Below are 25122 nucleotides of genomic sequence, written 5' to 3' on the forward strand. Positions count from 1 at the left end.
GTGCCACTCATGCCAGAGCTCAGGAGTTGGTTACTGTACTTGAATTTGAGGTTATTCAATTTTATTTAAAATGAATTGTAGTTTAGAATAAGAATAGACTAAAGTATTGCCAGGAATAGGACTGTGAACATGTCTGTAAATTGAACAGATATTTTGTATCCTTTTGTGTTCTGCTCCAGCTATCTCCGTTCCCTTTTGACTTGGTGAAACAAGAAGTGGACAAGTACCCCAATGCTGAACTCGTGTGGTGTCAGGAGGAACACAAGAATCAGGGATATTATGACTATGTGAAGCCACGTATCCGCACTACCATTAACCGTGCTCGACCTGTATGGTAAGGTTTTAGGCATTTATTTGTCAGCTTTTGCACTCCCAGTAGCGGGCAGTGTGGTCTAGTGGGTAACTCGCATTAATCTATGTTGTCTTGCTGGCAGTACACAGCCATATTGCAAAGCTGTTTGTGTATGTTGCAGTACACCCACAAGTCGGTAATGGTAATTTTACTGATACAGGGTTGTTGTCTTTGAAATAAATCACAAGTTTAAATGTTATCTGCTCTCTTTCATTAGTAAAATATGCCATTTGCACATGTATGTGCTAAGGTGAGCAGTGAGTCAGAGATGCCACATACAGTGATTGGATTGCTGAGGTTCAGACCGTTCCAGACATGTATGGTTGTGTGTTATTGGTCATTCATACTACATGTCACAGCTGTGCGCAGAGGGCTTTGAATAAACTGGGTCATGACAGCTTAGCATTACACGTAGTTACACTCAGTTGTGCACTAAGGTTAACAATTGCTTATTGCGTAATGTCAAAGTGGTGCAGAGTACAGTTTTACAGTTCGAGTGTCAGTTGCCCTACAGTTGCTGTCTGCTGCACATTCTCACTATGTTAGGTTTCAGAGCTGTAATACTTCTCCAGTTTCAGATTTAAGTGCAGTCAATGTTTCGTAGCGTACCAGTGAATACCGCTACTCTGTACCTGCACCTTAGAATTTCACGTGGGAACCCCTGCCTCCCACTCCTGCTCCCCCTCCCACTGTTCAATCAGATGTCACTGTATTCTTGCTGCTGGCAGTTTCACAGGCGACTGTACTCCTACTGAATGAACTTGTTTTGTGGCGCTTCAAGGGAACACACATCCCCTCCCCAGATCTTCCTTTATGCCATCTATGTGCTGTTTAGGTGGATTGGACCCTCGATGATGGCCGCTATTTATTTGACGTGCTCTGGGGTCCTATCGAAGGCAGTTTCCAGCCCTGCGCCCCAATGCTCAATGCTGAGAGAAGCCGGTATGAAAATGCATCTATGGACTTAGTTTATTGCAGATGTGAAATACAAGGAAAAAGCAATAAAATCACACTGAACTTCTGTAGTGCAACTGCCACAGAAGGAAAAGGAAGATGTGTGAATTGCTGCACAAAAACACCAATCTAGTGTACAGATGTAAGAATTCTCTGTCTTGTGGCATACAGAAATTGTTTCAGGGACTGGTTTAAAAAAATAATTCTGAAAGTAAAGGTTTGAATGAGTACCTGATTATACGTACATAGTTCACAAATTGTACCACTCTGAAGTAACAAGTAAACAGTATATAGTTTGTATTTATATGTAATGTTAATTAATGTGTGTGTAGTGTGTGTGTGTGTGTATGTATGTATGTATGTATGTATGTATATATATATATATAATCACAATCATGGCCGAAATTATTGGTACCCCTGGAAAATTCCCAGAAAATGCACCATTTCTCCCAGAAAATTATTGCAATTACAAATGTTTTGGTATACACATTTTTATTTCCTTTATGTGCATTGGAACAACACAAAAAAACAGAAAAAAAGCCAAATCTGACATCATGTCACACAGAACTCCAAAAATGGGCCATACAAAATTTTTGGCACCTTTTCAAAATTGTGGGTAAATCGTTTTATTTCAAGCATATGATGCTCGTTTGAACTCACCTGTGGTAAGAAACAGGTGCTGGCAATATAGCAATCACACCTGAAGCCAGATAAAATGTAGAAAAGTTGACTCAACCTTTCTGTTGTGTGTCTGAGTGTGCCACACTAAGCATGGAGAACAGAAAGAAGAGCAGAGAATTGTCTGAGGACTTGAGAACAAAAATTGTGGAAAAATATCAACAATCTCAAGGCTACAAGTTCATCTCCAGAGATCTTCATGTTCCTTTGTCCACTGTGCGCAACATAATCAAGAAGTTCACAACACATGGCACTGTAGCTAATCACCCTGGACGTGGACGGAAAAGAAAAATTGATAAAAGACTGCAACGAAGGATAGTCCGAATGGTGGATAAACAACCCCAATCAGCTTCAAAACATATTCAAGCTGTTCTGCAGACTCAGTTGGCAACAGTGTCAGCTCGAACTATCCGTCGACTTATGAACGAAATGAAACGCTATGGCAGGAGAGCCAGAAGGACCCACTGCTGACACAGAAACATAAAAAGCCAGACTGGTGTTTGTCAAAATGTACTTGAGGAAGCCAAAATCCTTCTGGGCGAATGTCTTGTGGACAGATGAGACCAAGGTAGAGCTTTTTGGTAAAACTCATCATTCTACTGTTTACAGAAAACAGAATGAGGCCTATGAAGAAAAGAACACAGAACCTCCACCATGTTTGATTGTAGGTACTAAGATGTTTTGGGGATGTTTTGCTGCCTCTGGCACTGGATGCCTTGACTGTGTACAAGGCATCATGAAATCTGAAGACTACCAAAAGATATTGGGGCACAATGTAGGGCCCAGTGTCAGAAAGCTGGGTCTGCGTCAGAGGTCATGGGTGTTCCAGCAGGACAATGACCCCAAACACACCTCTAAAAGCACCCAGAAATGGTTGAAGACAAAGCGCTGGAGAGTTCTGAAGTGACCAGCAATGAGCCTGGATCTAAATCCGATTGAACACTTATGGAGAGATCTCAGAATTGCTGTTGGGAGAAGGCGCCCTTCAAATCTCTGAGAGACCTTGAGCAGTTTGCAAAAGAAGAGTGGTCGGAAATTCCAGTTGAGAGGTGTAACAAGCTTGTTGATGGTTACAGGAAGCGCTTGATTTCAGTTATTTTTTCCAAAGGGCGTGCAACCAAATATTAAGTAGAGGGTGCCAATAATTTTGTCCAGTCCGGTTTTTGAGTTTTGTGTGAAATGTCAGATTTGGCTTTTTTTCTCTGTTTTTATGTGTTGTTCCAATGCACATAAAGGAAATAAACTTGTGTATACCAAAACATTTATTATTGCAACAATTTTCTGGGAGAAATGGTGCATTTTCTGGGAAAATTACAGGGGTGCTGATAATTTTGCCCATGACTGTGTGTGTGTGTGTGTATGTGTATATAATATAATATATATATATATATATTTCTAAAAACTAAAAATATAACTGCACCTGCAGTACTTGTTTTGAGAGATTGAGTACGTTAAGAGACTTAAATATTTCCTAAAAGGACACAGTGTTTCCAAACAGGAGGACATCTTGTGCCAGACAGTATAACACTGCAGTGCTCTGGTACGTGACATTTAAACTGGACACAATGAGAGCTGACAGATTGGGGCACAGAAGTTTATTTCCATGGCTGTACATCATAAAATATTTTTTGTTATGTACTGTAAAAAACAGTTTTTTGAATAGAGATCACTAAAGCGCCTAATTTTTGTTGTGTTTTTATTCATGTTTATGTTTTCCTTTTAAGAATTTGAAGTGTTAAACTTGCTTAGCTTCAGCCATTTGTAACACCTTTATTACTTAAGTAGAATAATAGCCTTCAGTTTTGGGTATGTAATACTGCACAGGTGCATAAGGGCTTAAGTACTTGAAGTATATGTCAGGTGGTTTGTCGCTGATTCACTTGGTGAAGAAACACACACAGTGTATGTGCACAGGGATGGGCAAAAGTAGAGTTACAGTTGTTCATATGGAAAATGACATGCAGGTTGTGATTGCTACACTCAAGCAAGAAGAAGAAGAAGAAGAAAAACACAAATAATATAATAAGAAATAAAGAATAAACTTGTGTTTCATGTAGACAACAACCGTCAGCCTACTTTTGCCCATCCCTATGTATATAATAACACAGTGCCCTCCATAATATTTGGGACAAAGACGCTTTCTTCCCTTGATTTACCCCTCTGCTCTACAGTTTAAAGTTACAACCCCTTTTATTTTCTTTTCTCTTTCTGTTGTGGCATGTAAAACAGGAGACGTCAGGTAGATCAGGAAGTACCCTTCTGTTTGTGAGGTCCACACCCTCATTCCTTATTCCTCATTGCTGTATTATTTGCGTTTTTCTTCCAGATGTGCTTTCATTGGTTGTTGGCTGTCCTGCACACACAGAGCCGTCCCCATGACTAAAGACGAAATCAAATCCGTTTCATTATGTCAGAGCACATCGCATTCGACAGCCTCTGATTTGCTAAGATTACATAAATGAAGCCTATGACTGAAAATCCCATAATGCGATAACCTTTGTGTGATCACTGCCTGCCGTACCCCATTTTGCCCCTGAAATGTGAAAGACTCATCAACCGATTAGCCATTTCTAATTACTCAAGAATTGAGGGTTCCTTTGTTAGTGTCATTGGAGTTTAACCTCGGATTACTGAATTGAATTCTGTTTCATTGTTCAGCAGTCAGACACCCCTATAAAGTGTCTCGATGGACCCTCTTAAGTTGAGCACTATTTTTAATTTGAACGTTAAAATACATTTTCTCCACGTGTGTCCGCAGGTATGCAGGTCGTGACCCAGCTGCAGCTCCAGCCACAGGAAACAAGAACACCCACCTTCAGGAGATGAAGCGCTTCCTGGACGCAGCCTTAAACACGGATGCTTTCAAAGGACTTTCTTAAAGGCCTCTGCTTCGCCTCTCCTCCACGTAATCTAAAGAAACCATTTAACTGTCTGACTGGATGGCTCTCTCCTGCCTACTATCAAGTGTTTTAGAGGAAGACGCAAGCAACGCAGCCCAGTGTGGCAGCTGTAAACCAGCCTTAGAATGAATGAATGAATGGCACACAAGATAATAGAAGCTTTTGGCCGTCTTTACTTTAATCAGAAAACAGGGACTTTAGACTTGGGGCTTTAAATTCAGGAGGGCTTGGTTTCCCTCTAGAGATTCCCTTAATTCTGCACTATCTTTTATAAGAGGCTATTGGGCTTTTTAATCTCTTCCACACTCTGTCCAGGTCTGGGAGCGCTCAAGTTCTTTGCTGATTTTAGCTGCTGTTTATCGGAGTCCTGTGGAGAGTCAGTCTTCTGCCTTATTTTCTATCTTTTGCTTTATAGGTGTGCTCAGTAGTGTCGAGAACAAATCTGCTTTCTCATGAATTAGGCATTGACGGCAGCACTATTGTGACCCCGCGTGAGAAGCATATCCCAATACTCAGTAAAATTACTTGTAAGTGACAATTCCAGATTTCAGTTTCTACCCGATGGTCACTTTCACAAACTTTACAGATACCCTTTTTTAAGACTTTCATTTTTAAAATAATTGAGCTACAGGTGGATATTTTTATTTATTATTTTTTTCCCTTTTTTGAATAGATTTTTTAAATGCTGAACATAAGAGTCTTCTATTGGTAGACGCCACTTCTCCCCATTTGCTCTTCCTGCTTAGTGACTGCTTGGTACAGCCTGGTAACAGCTGGTAGACTGGGCATCCCCAGCTCTATTCTGTCTGCTTGTGTTTCCCAAATGTCAGAAACTTCAGCGTGTGCATGCTCTACTGACTTCTATGGCCTCTTCATTTAATTTGATCCATTTCTGTGCCCCCTCCCCATGTATATTTGAAAGTTGAAATTGTAAAAGATCAAACAACTTTGCACATCTCCTGGTGCAGGCAAGTTTAATTAGCATACTGAGGTAATAATCACTATGTCTGCTTCCTACGATGCACTATATATTTTTTCTCTCTCCCGCACAATTCATAAAAACACAAAATAATGTATCTGTGGTTTGTACATTTGTGAATAAACAGATTTTCTATTTCAAAACTAAATATCATACTGAAAATGTACTCTTGCAGTGTAATGAGATGGCATTTTATGGATCTTTTATTAATGGCATGTTTTTCTCCTTTCTTCCACACATCACAACCTCCCTCAATTTTACAACCAGTGGCATAAAAATAGTAATAATGGCGGCTTACTTCTACTTGATAATAGTACCTCAAATGCCACCCCTCCTTCTACGTATACTGCAAGAAGGGTTAAGAGCTAAAATAATACGTGGATGGAAAAATACAATCTGCACATTTTATCTCCATAAGAAGAAAGTAAGCAGTTTATTTATTTTCATATTCATGATTACGTTTTCCATTGTATAATTTTGCTGCAATCAATAAAGACCTGTTCTTCTCGAATGTATTACTGGAGCTTTCTAAATCAAGACGAGATCAACCATTGAGCGCTTCATAAGGGGATGAAAGAAGTATTTCTCTAAATATGGGCCGAAAGGGCGCAGTGCAATGGGGGAATCTCGCCTGCTTGCACAGTCACCTGGGACAGGGTCTGCCGACGGCTCAAGTGGGCCCAGTCCGAGTCCAGGGTAGCATTTCTTCTTCTTAACAATTGGTGCTTCACTTTCCTCCCAGTTTGGTTCTTTTTGTCTTTCTCCACAGCAGGCTTGGGGACAGAGGCTGAAGTTTTCGTGACAGAAATACACATTTTGAAATTTTACGTGGAGTGAGGTTGGTAAACACATTTATAAATGAATTGATAGAGTTCAGATGTATTATGTGATTTTTCTCTGACAGCTGTATTGTGTGATTTTTCACTTACACAGTAGTCATGTAAGAGGTTATACAGCGTACCTAGAAAAATGAAGTAATAACAAAATTGTATTAATGACATTATTCATTTTTCATGTTTTCAGCTTCCTGTAAAGCAAATGTTTGCAGTAAAATTTCCAAGTTACTGAATTTACTTACCAACCAAGATCTTTTGCTTAGCTAAGAAATTGTGCATGTATCTGATATCTTTGGCTAGTTGTTGGTCCCCAAAGGTGAAATATGCCAGCTGCCTTTTAGCTTGTGACGCAGCCATAATCTGAATGAGTGCTGTGGACAAAAAAATGACAAGAGATGAAATCATAAAAGCATCATTTTAAATGAGTGGTAAATGGAAATGAAGTGTGCTGCCTTGGGAGCAGACACTTGGTCAGAGCCCACCACAGCACAACACAGACGATGCAAATCATACGTAGAAAAACCAGACGGTGGAGTGTGCCACAGTCTTGGCTTTCAGGGCATCTGGCCATTTTATTTAAATGCATATACTGCGGGGCAGGTGGCATTTTTTAAATATCCTATATATTGAAAGTATTGGGGAAACCAGACCTGGCACCACTGGACAATATCTGTTTATTTATTAAGAACAGTTGAATTACGTTTTCACTTTGATTTTATATAATGTTTTTTATATTAATGTCAAAAAAGTAATGTTTTAAGATTCTGTATTGTAACAGATGGCTTCACCCTGGCTGGGTTACATCTGCGAAAGCATCAAGGTGCATGGGTGAGACTGGGGACGCAGTGGATCAGAAGGTGACATGATGTGAGCTCTGGCAGACTGTCACATTAAGGTCCTGATCCAGCCCATCTATGATGTATCCCCCCTCACTCATCCAGCCACCAGCCTGTCTGCTTTGCAGTGGAAGAGGAATGCTAAAGAGCACATCCTCTGCAGATGCCCATAACCTCTTCAGGAGCTCCATTATTACTGGCACCAAGACCAGGCGCTGAACCCACAACACAACACAGGCACCTGTATTAGTGCAAGGGAGAGGCAACAGCCAAGAACATCAGCAGGCCAGCCATCGTACTCGTATCTTAATCATGTAGGCAAGTCAGCTTCTCTTGATTGTCATCTTGGCTGCTAATGCCAATCAACGGTAGTAATCACACCCCAGCCATACATTCTTGAAGAGTCGACGGTTTTTCCCCCATAACACCTCTAATACTTAGTCTGAAATGAGCATTTAATTGTATATGATCCGATTCTTCCTGCAATTTTATTTCATTTTCTACTTTTCCTTATTTAATGTCACAGTATATGGTATGTTCCCGGTCCTGGATAATTCTATAGAAGTAGCCGACATCTTTGCATTATACAGCACTAGAATCAGCATCCATTATGCACTCTGTATGCTTAACTAGTAGTTTGCATCTTGCAGTCCATAACTTGGCGCTCATTAGTGGTTCTCAAGGAATGGCTGGCAATGCACTGTGCACACCCACCAAAACAGGCTACAGCGGCCTCACATCTTTTGAATTTCAGAGGAGCATAGATGGGGAAGTGGACGTCTTTCAACCAGGCCTGGTATCTGGCCTGATATCTGGAGCACCCTGTGACATCACTGATGATGCAGCACAAGACTTGCGTTAAAGCTGGGTTGGGGGTTAAATGTGAGATGATCAGGGAGTCGGTGAGCACTTCATAGCACAATGCTGGGATTGCATGAATCCATATTTCAAACCCCCTTATCTGGGGGAAGGTTGCAAGGAGGCTGGAGTGTATCCCAGGCAGCATCAGGCACAAAGCAGGAGTAAGCCCTGGAAACGTCACCAGTCCATCACTGGGTGAACACATGTATTCTAGGGTCAATTTTGCATTCCCAGTCCAACCAACCTGCATGTCTTGGAACAGTGGGGAGAGAAAAGGTGCACCCAGAGGAAACCCCTGTGGTCACAGGGAGCATCAACTTGGAAGAAATAAGTGAATAGGACTGGCAAGCTTTGTTGGGCTGAATGGCCTGTTCTTGTCTAGAGTGTTCTAACATAAGCTCTGTAATAATAAATGTTAATAAATATCCAGGATTTGAACCCTGCACCACCAGCCCCCCAGTTATTCCAGGGTCCTTTAATTCAGTTGATATCCCACACCTTTTGCACCTCCTCCTTTACACAAAATCAATGTTTTTTTTTTTTTGCTTTAAAGATGAGTTCCAGAGGAGGGACAGTGCCAGTATTAGCCCACCCTGTAGCTTAGGTTTTTAATTTAAAAAATTAAAATATTAAATCCCATAAACACAAAAGTGAGTCTAGTCCGCTGCGCCCTTGAGCAAGTGACCTGGGTATGACGCTAATCTGCGTGTAGGCCCTCCAACCTGCAGGGAAAAACCTGGGGGTTGGTGACAGAATTGGCACTCCAGCCACCATAAAAACCTCCCAGTGTTCCACTCCATCTGAACTAGTGTGGTGCTGAGGTGTCACCCGCCGCATGGCTGCACTCGGGTCCTAACCTGGGGTCCTGAGGTGTTTGTCATGTGCTGCTCCTAACCTCCTCTCTGCATTTTAATACACATCTCCCTTGATCAAAATACTGTTTGATTATAAACTTGTACAGCAAAATCACCAGCGTGAATTTTATCACTAAAAAAATTCACTTAACCATTATACATCTGTAAAACAAGGTTTAATAAATAAGACTTAAAATGTTGCTGATCACAATCTCTCAAAACGTGACATTAACAGGAGGCTATCAGTTAGTAACGTACTGAAGTTACTTCAATACTGCTGTTGAGCTTCACTGAATTGAGTTGCTTGACGCACTGAAGAGTCGTTCAAAATGAACGAGTCGCCCCCCACATTGGCTATTGCTACTGCTGGGCTGTCTTTTTTGAGGGTAGTGAGAGTTACATCTCATTTTAGGTTTTAATAGAGAAAGGACACACAGGAGTTAAAAAAAAGATGGCACAGTCTGATGTTGGCACTGAAAATTTTGGTGATGTACCAATGGCGAGTGGAAACCCCACCACTAACTGTTAAGTTTAGCGCTGGGTTTGCTACCAACACAACTAGCGAGTGGGCTGGAAAATCTACAACCACCCAGCCACCAAATGCAGGATTCAGAGAAAAGAAATGCACATAACAGATATGCACACAAGTTACAACAATTTGAAATCGGACAGTTAGCTGTTATTATATAATGACACTGGTCAAAATTATAATGGGTTACTATTTGGCCTTTTGTGCCTTGCTGTGCACTGGTATCTTATATGAATCATCAAGGTAGGCAACCGATTTATCTTCATAATTTGTAAGTGGAAAAAAACCGGCATTTACAATAGGATGACTGAACGTACTGAATTTTTTAAAAAATAAATATATTTAATAGTAATAAAAATAACATTAGGCCCATACTAATATGAAATCCTGGTGCCACTACTGCTCCACAGAACTAGATTTTCTTGCTAAAAAGAAGTTCCTGCTACTGGACGTCCCATTTCTGCCACTTACTTGGTCTGGGCTTCTCTTACCTTTCAGTCGTGGATCTCCATTGAAGGCCCCACAGCCCCAGTTCCCCGTAGCAATGGCAGTGCAGTAATCTTCTGGGATGTTGTTTTCACAAAATCCACAGTAAGCCTTTGGACACAAAACAGTTGTCTTCAGAATTATTTGAAGATTTTTAAAAGCTGATCAAGTTCCAATATGTAATTGCTTTACATCATCATTACTGCACTTGGTCCAAATCTACAAGAACCACTGTGGCAAAATGTTTGACACCAGACCCTTCATCAATGGTGCCTTCATACTGTTGTCTGTATTCATTTATTACTGTCAATGCAAGATTCTCCAGTTAACAGGTTAGCATCGAGCAAAAGGTGGGCACCAACACTGGAAGGGGTGCCAGCTACAATTCTACATGTGAAAAGTGCAATTGGTAAAAATGATTCAGGGTCTAAAAGAGCAACGATAGTAGCTCTGTGGTGCCATCCTAGTGAAAGCAAGATGGCACGTTCCTTTATTAAGCACGTGTTTGATGATGAACTGAGTACAGCTCCCCTCCTCTCATTCTTTATTTTTTTACTACAGAATAAATTTGACAATTCATAGCTTCTTGATGGGTAAAAGTGGATTTTTCTAGATCTCCTCCCAACAGTAACATATGCATCAATTAAATTCCCCTTAGTGGGTGGGCATCAGCTGCCATAACTGGTTAAGAGACAGCAAGTCAAAATAATCTAAAGATAGAGGAGATGCCTTGGAACTTGGGGATATCGGTGCCAAAGCCAGACAGTCCACTTTATGATGGCATTTGTGAGCGGAGGCGGTTTGGCTTGAAGGCTGTGACAAGCAGACCACCCAGAACTATGGCACTGAGGAGGCTTCACGTCAGACATCAAACCCATTTGACCCCCCCAGTTTAATGTCACTGGGGTCATAGTGCCACGCCACAGCTGAAGACTCAAATCTTGGCCTGGAAACTGCCTATGGGAGTTTTCACTCGTCTTGTTCCTCCATCCCAAAGAGGTGTAGGTTAACGTAATTGGCAAATCTGAACTGACCCTATATGAGCGAAGGTGCCCTGTGATGGGCTGGCACCCTACTCAGTTTTGTTTCTTGTCCTCCATCCATCCAACATTATTGTTATCACTATTAATTAAATGTAGATTGTGCTTTTGTAACCTTCTGCAACCTCTTTACTTAGACGGGGGAGCCACTTTAATCATCACCAATGTATAGCATCCAGCTGAATTCTTGTTCCAGTATGCTTACCACACGTTAGCTGTTGGGTGGTGAAGGAATGAGAGAGACAGTTGGCCAATTCAAGGGGAGCAGTGATTAGGGGCCAGAATTACCAGGCTGTGTTGGGCAGTTTAGCCAGGACATCATGAAAGATCTTAACTGTTTGCAAGCAAAAGATGCCAAGGGATTTTGACCATCCCCTCCACTGCACTGGATTCCCCACACAGACCACAAGATAAGTGGCCCCTGATGGCCTCACCAAACCCTCTCCCAGCAACAAACCAAGCTTTTCCTGTTTGATCTCAAATCCAAGTACTGGCCTGACCCAAACAGGCTTAATTGCACTGAACTGGATTTTTGTGCCAGCCATCTATTTTCTCTACCCTGTTAAATGGAGTGAAAGGCGGCAGCAGTTAACCCCGGACTGGACGACAGCTGATTGCAGGGCACCTTCATGCTCAACCTCACAAGAGACACCAAATGTTGTGTACTGGCTAACAATGCATTGGAAATGAAGTCTGCTAGACTATTTCATTCTGCAAGATTTGATAATGTGCCATAGCAAATATGAGCTAAACCAGTCGTGTCAGAAATGCCTACGGTGAACAGCTGTTGGAATTTCCTTTAGTATATCTAGAATGTAGCATTATCTATTGTATGGTGTCCTTTCTATTATTTATCATGGCCCCTGAAACTGGCAATGTGTTGGCTATGGGTCAGAAATGCAAGTAAGAAGTTCACTGTACTCTGCACCACTACGACTACCACAACCTCTATAAACTACCAAGTGTTTGGATTGCACAATTAAATCAGTGCTGATACAGAGGGGCAGGGTGACTTTTAGGTTAAACCCTGTTTGCCCACTCAAATCCCAGCATACAAACGTGAAATCAAACACAGTTAACCAGCAGTGGAGGTTCCTTCCTGCTTTGCACCCAGAGCCACCTGAAAAGGCTCTTTCCCCTACTGACCGGAGTGTGTGTTAGGTTGGATGATTCCCTGACATCGCTGGAGGCCACGCTGACCAAGACATCATATCAAGACATTGGTCTTTACAATCACGTGGCTGGCCTTTCATCCTGTGCCTTTGTCACAATGAATTGCCTGGCAGAGATTTATTTATAAATTGTCAATGTAAGTGCATTCCATTTTAAAATGCCACTAGAGACAGAGGATATATAAAATATGATGCTGACGAGATGAAAACGTGGCATAAGGCAGGGGGAGCCACCCTAGAAGGTTAGTGGGGAAAAATGCATCTGGAATGTGACAGAAGAGTACCCACCTTATGGAGCTCACGGTTAATAAAATCCATATGGAACTGCTGCTGGCGCTCTTTAAACTTGATGGCATCTATGAGTACAATTTCTGTGTACAGCCTCATCCATTTGTCCCTGGATAAATAAAATAAAAAAGCTTTGATGGCAAAACACAACGTGGTTTTTGTCCTTCTGTTAGAATTTTCATTTCACAGCACTCACGTTCAAAGGGTCAAATCCCAGCCTGGGCACTGCCTATGTGAGTCATAAAGACCTGCAGGTTAAGTTAACTAGCACTTCTAAACTGGACCAGTATGACTTAATGATCCCAGCAGTGAGCTGGTGTCCCCAACAATAAATTGCTCAGGGTCCTGCCCTCTCCATTTCACAAAGAGCAGCCAGCCATGAACCAAAGGAATCTGAATCAGTAAGGAGCACCTTAAGAAGTACAGGGAATGGGAAAGTGGGCCGTTCACTTTGTAATTTAAAAAATGGAATCCTTTACACTCCAGGACAGACTGTTTATATTAAATTTTAACTTTGTTCAAACAAACCTGGATGAATTGTATTTTCAGGACTTTTAGGGGCAATTCATATTCAAGTCATCCTTTCTTGCACATTCTTCCAGTATTACACCGGTAATTTAAAATTTTAAAGCATCCATATCAGTCAATTTATAACTCAATAGTAGAGGCAATGGAACACAAGTACGGATGCCACAGAATTAGAATCCGGTTCAGTTTGTAGCTTGGGAAAGGAAAAAAACTACTGAGATGCGTAAAAAATCAAGACTTTGAACAGAGTCATTCATCCTAAGGACAGCCAACCAATCAAATGTGTGCAATGGCACACGTCCTGAAGCCCCAATTTTTAAAATAACCATGGCTTGTCAAGAGGGACCAGAGGAGGCAACAAAAGTGAAATGTCATAAGAAGCAACATCAGAGATCAAGACCTTCTGATCTGACATTGACAATGTAGGGCCTGGAGAAAGCACATCACAGGGTGTCTAGAGAGGAGTTGTGGTATTGTATGAGGAGGTCAGGAGTGGCAGAGAAGTATGTAACAGTTATACAGGATATGTATGAGGGAAGTGTGACAGTGGTGAGGTCTGCAGTAGGAGTGATGGATGCATTCAACGTGGAGGTGGGATTACATCAGGGATCGGCTCGGAGCCCTTTCTTATTTGCTTATTTTCTTATTTGATGGACAAATTGACAGACACGATTAGGCAGGAATCCCCGTGGACTATGATGTTTTCTGTTAACATTGTAATCTGTAGCGAGAGTAGGGATAAGGTTGAGGAGACCCTGGAGAGGAATGAAGGTCAGTAGGACCAAGACAGAATACGTGTTTGTATGAGAGGAAGCAGGGAGTAGAGTTGGCGAAGGTGGATGAGTTTAAATACTTGGGATCAACAGTACAGAGTAATGGGGATTGTGGAAGAGAAGGGAAAAAGAGAGTGCAGGCAGGGTGGAGTGGGTGGAGAAGAGTATCAGGAGTGATTTGTGACAGACGGGTATCAGCAAGAGTGAAAGGGGAGGCCTACAGGACAGTAGTGAGACCAGCTATGTTATATGGGTTGGCAACAGTGGCGCTGACCAGAAGCACAGGAGACAGAGCTGGAGGTGGCAGAGTTAAAGATGCTAAGATTTGTATTGGGTGTGACAAGGATGGACAGGATTAGAAATGAGGACATCAGAGAAGCTAGATTGTGTTGGTTTGTACGTGTGTAGAGGAGAGATGTTGGATATATTGGGAAAAGGATGCTAAGGATGGAGCTGGTAGGTAAGAGGAAGGCCTAAGAGAAAGTTTATGCATGTAGCGAGAGAAGACATGCAGGTGGTGGGTGTAACACAGCGAGATGCAGAGGACAGGAAGATATGGAAAAAGATGATCAGCTGTGATAACCCTTAATGGGAGCAGCTGAAAGTTGAAGAAGAGGCTGCCCACTAGCATACTACCCACAGGGCTACCTCATTCACACTAAGGGGTTTTTGTGCCCATTTTGTCCCCCTGATTGATACCTTTCATATCAATGCATATCTCAGACTGTACCCAAGGTTTAGCCCCCTTTGATTGCCTGCCCAAAAATGTCCAAAACCCTCACTTTTTAAGAAACCTTTCATTAGATTTTACCTTTTGGTGTTTTCCGGTAGATGATGAGGGCCCATCCATTTGAAGGAGTTGCTGTAGCCTTTATATTTACTGAATTGCTGGGTACCTGAAACAGAAAATTAGAAGCTTAGAGGTTTGGAGGTGACATCCCCTTAGTGATCATGGTAATAGCTCCTGTGACAGTCACTATAGCCTCACTATCATCAAAGGAGATGCGCAGGCAGACCATCATGAGGGGCTTACCGGTGACACGCAAGCAGTCGCAGTCTTGCAGTTTCTCAGTGAATAGGCGAGATACAATGAGCTCCGGGTTGATAAGAAATCGAATCTCTTCCTGAACAAGGCCTGATCCCAATACACCACCTCCAACCATTGCACAGGCAAAGTCCACCTGCAGGGGGTGACAAAGTGCAACAGTGTGTTAACAAACCTGTGAGCTCCAGTCTGAGCTGTCCTCTGCTATGGCACCCCAGCTTCCTATGTGGCGCTTACCTGCAGCATGCCTGCCCCATCCTCCTCTATGGTTCCTTCATCTGAAACATGGAGGTCCGTCACTTCCAGCTTAGAACTAAAATAGGGCAAGATTCCAAGTGAACACTGGGAAGTAGTCACTAAAGGACTAAAGAAGAAATTATAATCTTCATTACCTTTTCCAGCAGATTTTGTCCTTAAGATGTCTTCTCTCAAATGTTACCAAGCCTTTGGGCATTTTGGCTGTGAGGAAATGAAAATCAAAAATTGAGAATACACAAAAACACTAAAGACTGGAATATACTTGACACCTAGAATGGTTACGCATGCACATTATGGCTGCCACGTGTTACAAGCAGTCTCTTGACGCCTCCTCTGAGCATGTCATCAGAAATGAACACAACATGTTGTAGTACCAGCAAAAATCTGGGTGGGGTGTGTGTTCAGGTTTTGGTAGGAGACGTCAGCATTTTTACTAAAAACATCTCCATTTTGACAAACATGCCTGTCAGAACAGCTGCCACCAAATCACCAGTTCTTTGAAAGTAGATGTGGAAATGTGCAAGATGAAATGGAAATTGAAGCAAATTCAAGACAGATACGTCCGTGCAAAGTGGAAAAATGTCAGAGAAAGTTGCAAGATAGTCCATTGTGATTGCAAGTCGCATTGTGCGTGCTTCGATGTTTGATGAATGCTGACATATGAAACAATTCATGGTGCTTTTCTTCATCCATTTCTTGCATATGCAAAACAGGCATCACATATTCCCCACTGTAATGACAGATATATTTAAAGGCCTCACATGCCATCTTCTGTGTCACTGTGGCCATCTTTTTTACACCTTTGCAACAGCATCTCGCACTGCTACCTGGTGGAATCCTCCAGATTTACAAAAAGTAGGCACGCAAGAATAGTCAGTACAGTAATCCCTCGCTATATCGCGCTTTGACTTTCGCGGCTTCACTCTATCGTGGATTTTATATGTAAGCATATTTAAATATATATCGCGGATTTTTCGCTGGTTCGTGGGTTTCAGTGGACAATGGGTCTTTTAATTTCTGGTACACGCTTGCTCAGTTGGTTTGTCCAGTTGATTTCATACAAGGGATGCTATTGGCAGATGGCTGAGAAGCTACCCAATCAGAGCGCGTATTACATATTAAAAAAAACTCCTTAAATATATTGTGAGCAAGGGGGCTGTTCGCACCCCTAGAAGATACAGACGCTCCTCAAAAAACGCTGAAAGACTACCTTCACATTGCTCCCTTCCTTGCTGGGCTTACTTGTGGCTGCTTTGTTGCGTGATATGCTTCCCGCACAGTGCTTCGCATACTTAAAAGCTCAAACAGCACCTATCGATCTTTGATTGTTTGCTTTTTTCTCTCTCTCTGACATTCTCTGCTCCTGACTCCTTTGAAGAGGAAGATATGTTTGCATTCTTTTAATTGTGAGACGGAACTGTCATCTCTGTCTTGTCATGGAGCACAGTTTAAACTTTTGAAAAAGAGACAACTGTTTGTTTGCAGTGTTTGAATAACGTTCCTGTCTCTCTACAACCTCCTGTGTTTCTGCGCAAATCTGTGACCCAAGCATGACAATATAAAAATAACCATATAAACATATGGCTTTTACTTTGTGGATTTTCACCTTTCGCGTGGGGTTCTGGAACGCAACCCCCTTGATCGAGGAGGGATTACTGTACACCGTTTGTGTGGCAACAGCGTCCACAAGCGTACACGTCACAAAGGGTCAAGTATATCTCAGCCATAAGATGCCCACTCCAGAAAGCGCAGCCTACCGTAAAAAGTGGACTAAAGTGCAGCAAGTAACATTTCTTACACCCAAAGTTATTTAGTAAAATTCACATGCTGACCCTATGCATTGCCCACCACACAAGTGACAAGTATTATTACAAAGCACATAACAGTCATTATCCTAGCAAAGCTCTAAAGACAAGGTCAGACATGCTGTTTATTGATGTGCACCCACAAGCGAAGTTTGGATACCAATGGGCTACATAGACAATCACAAGCCATACGAGGACCCTGGGCTAAACTTACCTCACAAATGGCCATTGGTTGTGCCTGCACTATTAATCATATATTAATTGCAATTACAGTTACAGCTACTGTGATACACTAATCATGTAAAATGGCAATTACTGCATCCCATTTTATACTCTCACTCTGTCATAGTTAACTGCTCTAAACAGAAAAATTAATGTTAACCAATCACAGATGCATTTCTATAATACTGGACAAAGTACCGTGCTGAATGCATTTTTAGGAGTCTGATCCCTAACAACATCTTTTAAAATTGATGGATTTCTTTCTGTTGTGTTTGTGGAAGTCTTCAGATAAAAAGTGAGAAGTCCAAGTGATGTTGAACCTAAATCACCTGATACTTTTGTAGATGTGTTAGCACCAGAATTAAGATAATCGGCAGTAATTTGCCATTATTTTGTATATAGTGGTGATGATGCTGATCAAAAACACCTACGGTGCAAACTGTTGTAGCACAGAACTCAGTTTCAGCAGCCATCTAAAATTCAAAGCACGCAGTCCATCATACGCATAAAAGCAAAGCTTGCAACACCAAGTCCCAGTAACATTAGGTCCATTACACAGATAGCCATTTCCTATTGATGCTATAATGCAGGCCAGTATCCACTTGGCTACCAAAAGCAAAATAACAGTAGTCATCGTGTTTTATTTATCAGAAGACAAGACTCCAAATAAATCTACACAATGAAGCCCTAAAAATGATCCAGCACCCAGAGTAAGATGGTACTTCATCCTTTCCTGCAGTTATTTTTCTGAAGTTGCACTGCCTTTACTTTATGCCAAATAAGGGACAGAACTTGAAATGGATCTGAGATTAGTCATGTTTTATACAACCAGACAATTTATGGCTGAGAAGATGCTTGAGTAGAATGGTTCATTATGAGTTATTTATGCTGAAAAGCAGATGCTTGCAAACTGTATCTTCAAAAGCAGAGACAAGAACCGAGAGTCGCATTAGCTGCCTGGGGCTTGCAGGTAAGCAGCAAGTTTGTATGATTACAGATCATGGGGAGAACATAGACAACTGGAGCAGACTTCAGAGCTTTGCGCATAGGGTGCAATTAAATGAGCATCCAGTGGTGTTTATGTGCAAATTAAACACGGTGCATACTATGGCGGCTTATGCTATTTCAATACTGACATATCTTATAAATGCAACTGATAATTGTCTGATGATATACAAATACTGTGCAAGCATACAGTACAGAGAATGTAAAGATTATTCAGACTGTAATGATGTTTTCTGCTTTGTTAGTACTGTGTGTATTTTTGCACTAGGGCAGCAGCACAGAACAGTGTGTCACCATTGAAATGTGAGCTTGCTATAGATTGTTATATTTAATGCTTTCACATACTGTACCTACTATCTAGTTGTGTGTACAGTAACATCGTAAGGGGACATTACTGTCATTTAAGATTTTATTTGCTGCTTTGATTTTACATACACATGCAACTACAGCAGGACCCAACTGAACATTCCTATATTTATCTTTCACATTTTTGAATGATGAGTGGTGATGAAGGCACTGATCACATTTTTGGCCACAAAAATCAGACCAGGATAGGGGACAGATACTTCCCTAGCCCTATGGGATACCTCAAAGATCCTTGCACCATTCTGTTCATTGGCCTTTTTGTGGACCATCTGCCACTGCACCCTGCTTATAAAAAATGACAGTTCCTTTTGCTTTCTCCTCCAGTCATTAACCTCCAAGTCCATTTGCTCTACTTCCATTTGGAGTGGTCATTTTTCCATCCAATTTGGCCACAAAAATCTGCACTTCTGTGTTTGTGTGCCGTAAAATGCAGACACTAAGGCACTATAAGAAATATACATGAACTGGTCACTCCCAGTAAAACATGGATTCAAGGCACGATACCAGTAACACATCTTCACCTTGTCACTCCTGGTAAAAATTGTATCTAGCACACACTTTCAGTAATTCATACCCATTACGTCAGTCCCAGTAAACCTCAGACAGTGAGGTGCTACACTAGTAATATGCCCCCCACATCACTCCTAGTAAAACCAGAACACGGTTATGCTCTTTCAGTTAAAAAAAAAAATCAGAAACTTCATCCATAGCTTCCTCCCGTTAAAACTCCAATGCCTTGCAAACTTCCCCCAGTCAGTAATGACACCAGTTGGCCCTTACCCAGGACCATCTCGAAGTAGTGCAGAATTGTCATGAGTTTCTGTCGTTTTTGTTCAGACCCATCTGCAAACATCCTGTGGATAAAACAAAACAAGCACAGTATTTATATGAAACTCAGTAAAGAAGTCAGGGATTGTCCTTGCTGCAAAGAGTAACCTTGCTGAAGACCCACCGTGACCTTACAGCCCTTTGGGTAATTACTTTGAACAGAGGGTCATGGAGTCACTTGTCCATGCAATTGCTTAAGTTTACCCGAGGACATTTTGCACCACCAAAGTGAATTTTTGGCGATTATGAAACCATTAGTCATGTGCTGCTGAAGGTGACGGTAAGCAGGTATTTGGGTCCAGCCTGCAGGACTTCAGTCCAGACTGATTTGGTGGACTGAAGTTTCGGAGGATGGGGTGCCTAATTTTGATTGACATACTGGGTATCTAGCAGGGTTCTTTACGGGGTCAGTGGATTCAGTGTCTCCATTTATTTGTTTTACCTTCCAGCTCCGGCATTTGACTTGCGGTTTGTTCAGAGTCTGTGTTAATCTATACATTCTCCCCATGCTTCTCACTCTTCTTTTATCACTCTTTAATTAATATTGTTCTTTATCAGTATGCTGCTGCCGGAGTATGTGAAATTCCCCTTGGGGATTAATACAGTATCTATCTATCTACAGTATCTCATGCATTCCATATCCAAAAAAAAGTGCCCAGGTTAGGTTGTTTGGTTACTATCAACTGCCCTGATCTGATCACATGTGAATGTGCCCTGCAGTGGGCTGTCACCCAGTGTGGATAGTCCAATCACCGCCAGCTAGGGTTACGTTTGAGAGGACTTCTTTGCAAACAAACTAAAAGTCACAAGAGCCAACTTTTGGGGTTGTCAGAAAGGGCCAAACCCATGAATTGCACAGATTTTTCAAGGACAGATGCTTCCACATTGCACCCACCTGTTAAAGTTGATATCTGGGTAGTTGCTGAATTCTGACCGCTTCGAGTTGCGATGGGGAAAAGTGCAGAAAAAAGCATTGGCTAAAAGGCATGCAATCTGTTCATGTGAGAGTGTGATGATACGGTCTTCTTCTGCCTTGAGCAGGGGGATCGACTGTAAAAGGAAGAAGAGAAAGCTAGAACACTATTGGCCATGACCCGATTTAATTCTTTGTGGGGATGAATCTTAAAACAACACAAATAAATAAACAAACAAATTAGTCACCAGATAAATCCAAATCACTACTTTTAAGATGTCTCCAAGTGACCTTGAGTGTCATAAAAGGCAAATAAAGGAGACTGGCATCAGAAAGGGCATCTGGCTATAAAACAAATTCTGGTCCAATACCCCCAAGATCTTTAAATTCACCCAGTCAAACCTTCATGCACTCAGAAATCAGCCGTTAAACTAGCAGATATATAAAGCTCTTATTTTAGGGGACATGAGTCAATACAGCACGTGGATGAGTGGGACACATTCGTCTCACTTAGTAGGAATTTGTGTGGTGGTGTGAGGCATTCGAAAACAACAATGCCATCCTTGAAAAGACTCTACAAATGGCAATTTTAAACTAAAGTCAGACACATGGTGCTTATCTTCCATTGTCGTTAATACAAGTATTACGAGTACGAGTAATACGTTAATACTTTCATGAGCCAGGCCCCTCAGCTCCAAATTGTAAAAGGACTCAGTAAACTTCCATTCACAACACATGCTAGAAGGATACATGTAGATTTGGCTATCTTCTAATGAAGTACATATTATTTCTGTGTTCTCCAATGTTTGCTGTTTAAATGCAAGTCTAATGCATGTAATGTTTTGGTAGTTTCTTCTTAGAAAAATTGAACCCTGGGAAGCCTCGTCTATACCTGCATTCTCTATCTCTGCTTACGTTCCTGGAGTAGTTAACCCCTCATTGTACATATCGCTTTTTACAGGTGGCCTTGTGTCTCTACCCAAGCTCTAATCACTAGGGCATCTTACACCCCGACTCCTATCCTGCACTGCCAGAGTCCCCTTACAATGCAGTCCGTACTGGGCCTTCCAGCACAGCTTAAGCATGCATGGGGGGACTTGGTGTTGGGGGGCCGGGGGGTTGGGATGGTTAATCAGTCCTGTAAAGCCACTGTGACAGAGTTTACTCGTTTAGAAAAGTCATACAAGAAAATGCTATTAAACTGAATATGGAGTATACCCAGTTTAGCAGGGCACCATCTTATTGACCTTTCAGTCCAAGGAACTATTCAGTGTTTTGGCTGCAGGACTGTTACATCATGCTCTGCTGCTTTCCTTTGTATGAGCACTGCCATTTAAATACAACATGGCAAGTTTTCCGATTTCCACAACACAGGATTATCCCCTTTTACCTTTGGGCAGATCAGTGGAAGGTTCACAGCCAAATTCGCCATTCTTTCAATGATGCTGAAGTACTCTCTTTTATTTCTATCGTCCACCTACAACATGAGAGATAAAAATAGCACTCAGAGGTCTTTGATTTCAAGCATGCTGAAGCTGATATATTCACTAATAGTTACCCTGGAAAAGAACATGTGCAAAGCATCAAAGTGCCATTCGTCCTTATACTTCATGTTGTATGACTTGATTGCCTCCTGGTGGAAGAAGAATGTAAAAGATTAAATATATTATATGTACCAAGCAGCATTGACATGCTGATGACTAGCAGCACTTGAACATCCCACTGTACTCCCATCATGGCTGGATATTGTAAGCAAAAGGTGTCACCTCAATTGCCTTTGATGTGGCGATGCGGTTTAGTTTCGAAAGGCTTTTCTTAATCTTCTCCCATCTTGGCTTTTTAGAGTCTGTAAACTAAAAATAAAAAAAATAAAAAACAAAACTTTAATAGAGCCTTGTCATCGATCGGGTCAGCCCTACCTGACCCCTATAGACTTGAGCAGACTCTCTAGCTCTATTAACTTAGTGATCAGTGGTGAGCTGGGGTGACCTGAGTAGACCCAAATGACATTTGAGTTCTACCAGTTCAAATGCGGGGCTTGCAGTGACAAGCCCAACAAGAGCTGACCCAGCTCTGCAACAGAAGACCTGAGGACTTGGCGTTCAAATCTGCTCCATCAAAACTCGATCTGATAAATGGCTGACTACTTACTGTTAACCTTCCAATTCCAGCTTTAAACAAGTGCCCTCCCACATGGCTGAAAAAACTTTGAATTGATTAAAATGGATAGTTCTTCACAAGACACCATCAGAGTCTACAGCAGTAGCTGCCTAAATGGATGGTGTAGTCAACTAAATATAATAATAAAAATAGTAATCTAATGTATACAAAGTTTAGGCAGATTTGTTAAGAAAACAAGACCCTTAGTATTTGTCTTTAGAGGCCACTGTATTATTGCCAGAAAATCACATGGCTTTGTGCCAGTTTTAAAAGTAAAAATGTAGATGCCACAGAAAAATGGAGGAGAAACAAAAGATTTAGAAAGATCAGATGCCAGAATAAATAAACACAGCAGACACCAATAAACTGGTATTTACATCAGGAATTGGTATGTAACTCCACAGTAGCCAATTTGGGGATTACTTGAAGATACTGGGGATCAATGAGGAGAGTATTTGTTCCCTGGATGGAAAAAACTGATGAGGTATAAAATTTTCCTTTCTGGAAGATCATGCTGACTCATCCCATGCTGGCGTGATCACCTGTTAATGGGAATAATAACTGAGAAACAGAGGAATGATTACTAGAAGGTAAATTAAGTTTAGATGTACAGTAATCCCTCCTCCATCGCGGGGGTTGCGTTCCAGAGCCACCCGCGAAATAAGAAAACCCGCGAAGTAGAAACCATATGTTTATATGGTTATTTTTATATTGTCATGCTTGGGTCACAGATTTGCGCAGAAACACAGGAGGTTGTAGAGAGACAGGAACGTTATTCAAACACTGCAAACAAACATTTGTCTCTTTTTCAAAAGTTTAAACTGTGCTCCATGACAAGACAGAGATGACAGTTCTGTCTCACAATTAAAAGAATGCAAACATATCTTCCTCTTCAAAGGAGTGCTCGTCAGGAGCAGAGTCTGTCAGAAAGACAGAGGAAAGCAAACAAATCAATAGGGCTGTTTGGCTTTTAAGTATGCGAAGCACCGCCGGTACAAAGCTGTTGAAGGCGGCAGCTCACACCCCCTCCGTCAGGAGCAGGAAGAGAGAGAGAGCCAGAGAAAAACAAAGTCAAAAATCAATACGTGCCCTTCGAGCTTTTAAGTATGTGAAGCACTGTGCAGCATGTCGCTTCAGGAAGCAGCTGCACACAGAAGGTAGCAACGTGAAGATAATCTTTCAGCATTTTTAGACGAGCGTCCGTATAGTCTAGGTGTGCGAACAGCCCCCCTGCTCACACCCCCTACGTCAGGATCAGAGAAAGTCAGTGCAAGAGAGACAGAGAAAAGTAAGCTGGGTAGCTTCTCAGCCATCTGCCAATAGCGTCCCTTGTATGAAATCAACTGGGCAAACCAACTGAGGAAGCATGTACCAGAAATTAAAAGACCCATTGTCCTCAGAAATCCGCGAACCAGCAAAAAATCCGCGATATATATTTAAATATGCTTACATATAAAATCCGCGATAGAGTGAAGCCGCAAAAGGTGAAGCGCGATATAGCGAGGGATCACTGTATATGTGCCATTTGTTATATGAAACATCTAAAAAGTGCATAGGAATTAGTGTCTAGGGCTTCAGTGTATATACAAGTATTACAACTAATCCTTTCATTAGATTTTATCTTGGTAATACCGGGAAAAGCCCAAAAAACTATATAGTAGCAGGGTCTTCGCTTTTATCCAGCCCATTACACTGGACACTCTGGACTGTTCATTCAGGGGCTTGGCATCAGCAGGCTTAGAGTTTTCAGGAGGGACACCTGACCCCCATATGATTTATTTTCTATCTGTTTGATATCTCACTTTTATTTGGTTTTCCTTTCTTCCTTCACCATTAGACTGGAAAAACCAAGAAATGTTTTGTTATTTAAACTTAAGATTTAAGTTTTATTATGGCATTACAGTGATTACTATCCTAGGTGCCATGGTTGGGTACTCTCTGTGAGGATTCTGCATGTTCTCCCGGTGTCTTTACACAATATTCTTTGGGTTTTCGTGCCAGAGACCTGGACCCTTTGTAGAACTAACCTCTGGTGCCCTGCAAGATCAGAACTGATACTTATGTTGTGAAGGATGGCCGGCCATATATTCCGGCCCACACCTCCAAACTGCCAGGTGGAGCCCTCCAAGCAGTATGGAGGCTCCCCGAATTCCAGCAGGGCCTCATGGACCATGTAGTTTTTATAAACAGCCCTGCTAGATACCATGGGGACCACCAGGAGCCGCTGTAGGGAGGCTTACGGAATGCTACATGCCCTATAACCCGGAGGTACATCCTGATCACATGACCAGAAGGAACGACATGCTTCCGGGTTGAAGAAAAGGAGCTTTTATCTGACCTGGAAGTGTTCACGGTCACATGGACAGAGAGAGACGAAACAGTTCCGGGTCAAGGACTATAAAAGGACTGTGGGAAATCCCAGACGTTGAGCTGAGCTGGGTGGAAGAGTGGCAA

General features: G+C 41.8%; 2 protein-coding genes across 5 annotated transcripts in view; one reads left to right on the forward strand and one right to left on the reverse strand.

Annotated features, from left to right (window-relative positions):
* ogdhb (oxoglutarate dehydrogenase b) overlaps positions 1-6374 on the forward strand; it is a 118401-nt gene extending 112027 nt beyond the window's left edge. For all 3 annotated transcript variants that reach the window (XM_028798020.2, XM_051936240.1, XM_028798011.2), the window contains 2 exons: positions 180-334; positions 4743-6374. In XM_028798020.2, the coding sequence (XP_028653853.1) occupies positions 180-334; positions 4743-4863 (276 nt within the window). In that variant the 3' untranslated portion in view covers positions 4864-6374. The remainder of the gene's footprint in view (positions 1-179; positions 335-4742) is intronic.
* The window catches only part of pargl (poly (ADP-ribose) glycohydrolase, like), a 28629-nt gene continuing 9773 nt past the window's right edge, over positions 6267-25122 (reverse strand). For both annotated transcript variants that reach the window (XM_028798031.2, XM_051936510.1), the window contains exons 4-16: positions 22275-22361; positions 22067-22141; positions 21899-21985; positions 20491-20645; positions 19548-19621; positions 15504-15570; positions 15349-15424; positions 15100-15247; positions 14878-14962; positions 12766-12874; positions 10271-10376; positions 6942-7070; positions 6267-6824 (exon numbers count right to left, since the gene is read on the reverse strand). In XM_028798031.2, coding sequence (XP_028653864.1) covers positions 6688-6824; positions 6942-7070; positions 10271-10376; positions 12766-12874; positions 14878-14962; positions 15100-15247; positions 15349-15424; positions 15504-15570; positions 19548-19621; positions 20491-20645; positions 21899-21985; positions 22067-22141; positions 22275-22361 — 1335 coding nt within the window. In that variant the 3' untranslated portion in view covers positions 6267-6687. The remainder of the gene's footprint in view (positions 6825-6941; positions 7071-10270; positions 10377-12765; positions 12875-14877; positions 14963-15099; positions 15248-15348; positions 15425-15503; positions 15571-19547; positions 19622-20490; positions 20646-21898; positions 21986-22066; positions 22142-22274; positions 22362-25122) is intronic.

Source organism: Erpetoichthys calabaricus, chromosome 1, assembly GCF_900747795.2.
Source record: "Erpetoichthys calabaricus chromosome 1, fErpCal1.3, whole genome shotgun sequence".
Classification (NCBI taxonomy): Eukaryota; Metazoa; Chordata; class Cladistia; order Polypteriformes; family Polypteridae; genus Erpetoichthys; species Erpetoichthys calabaricus.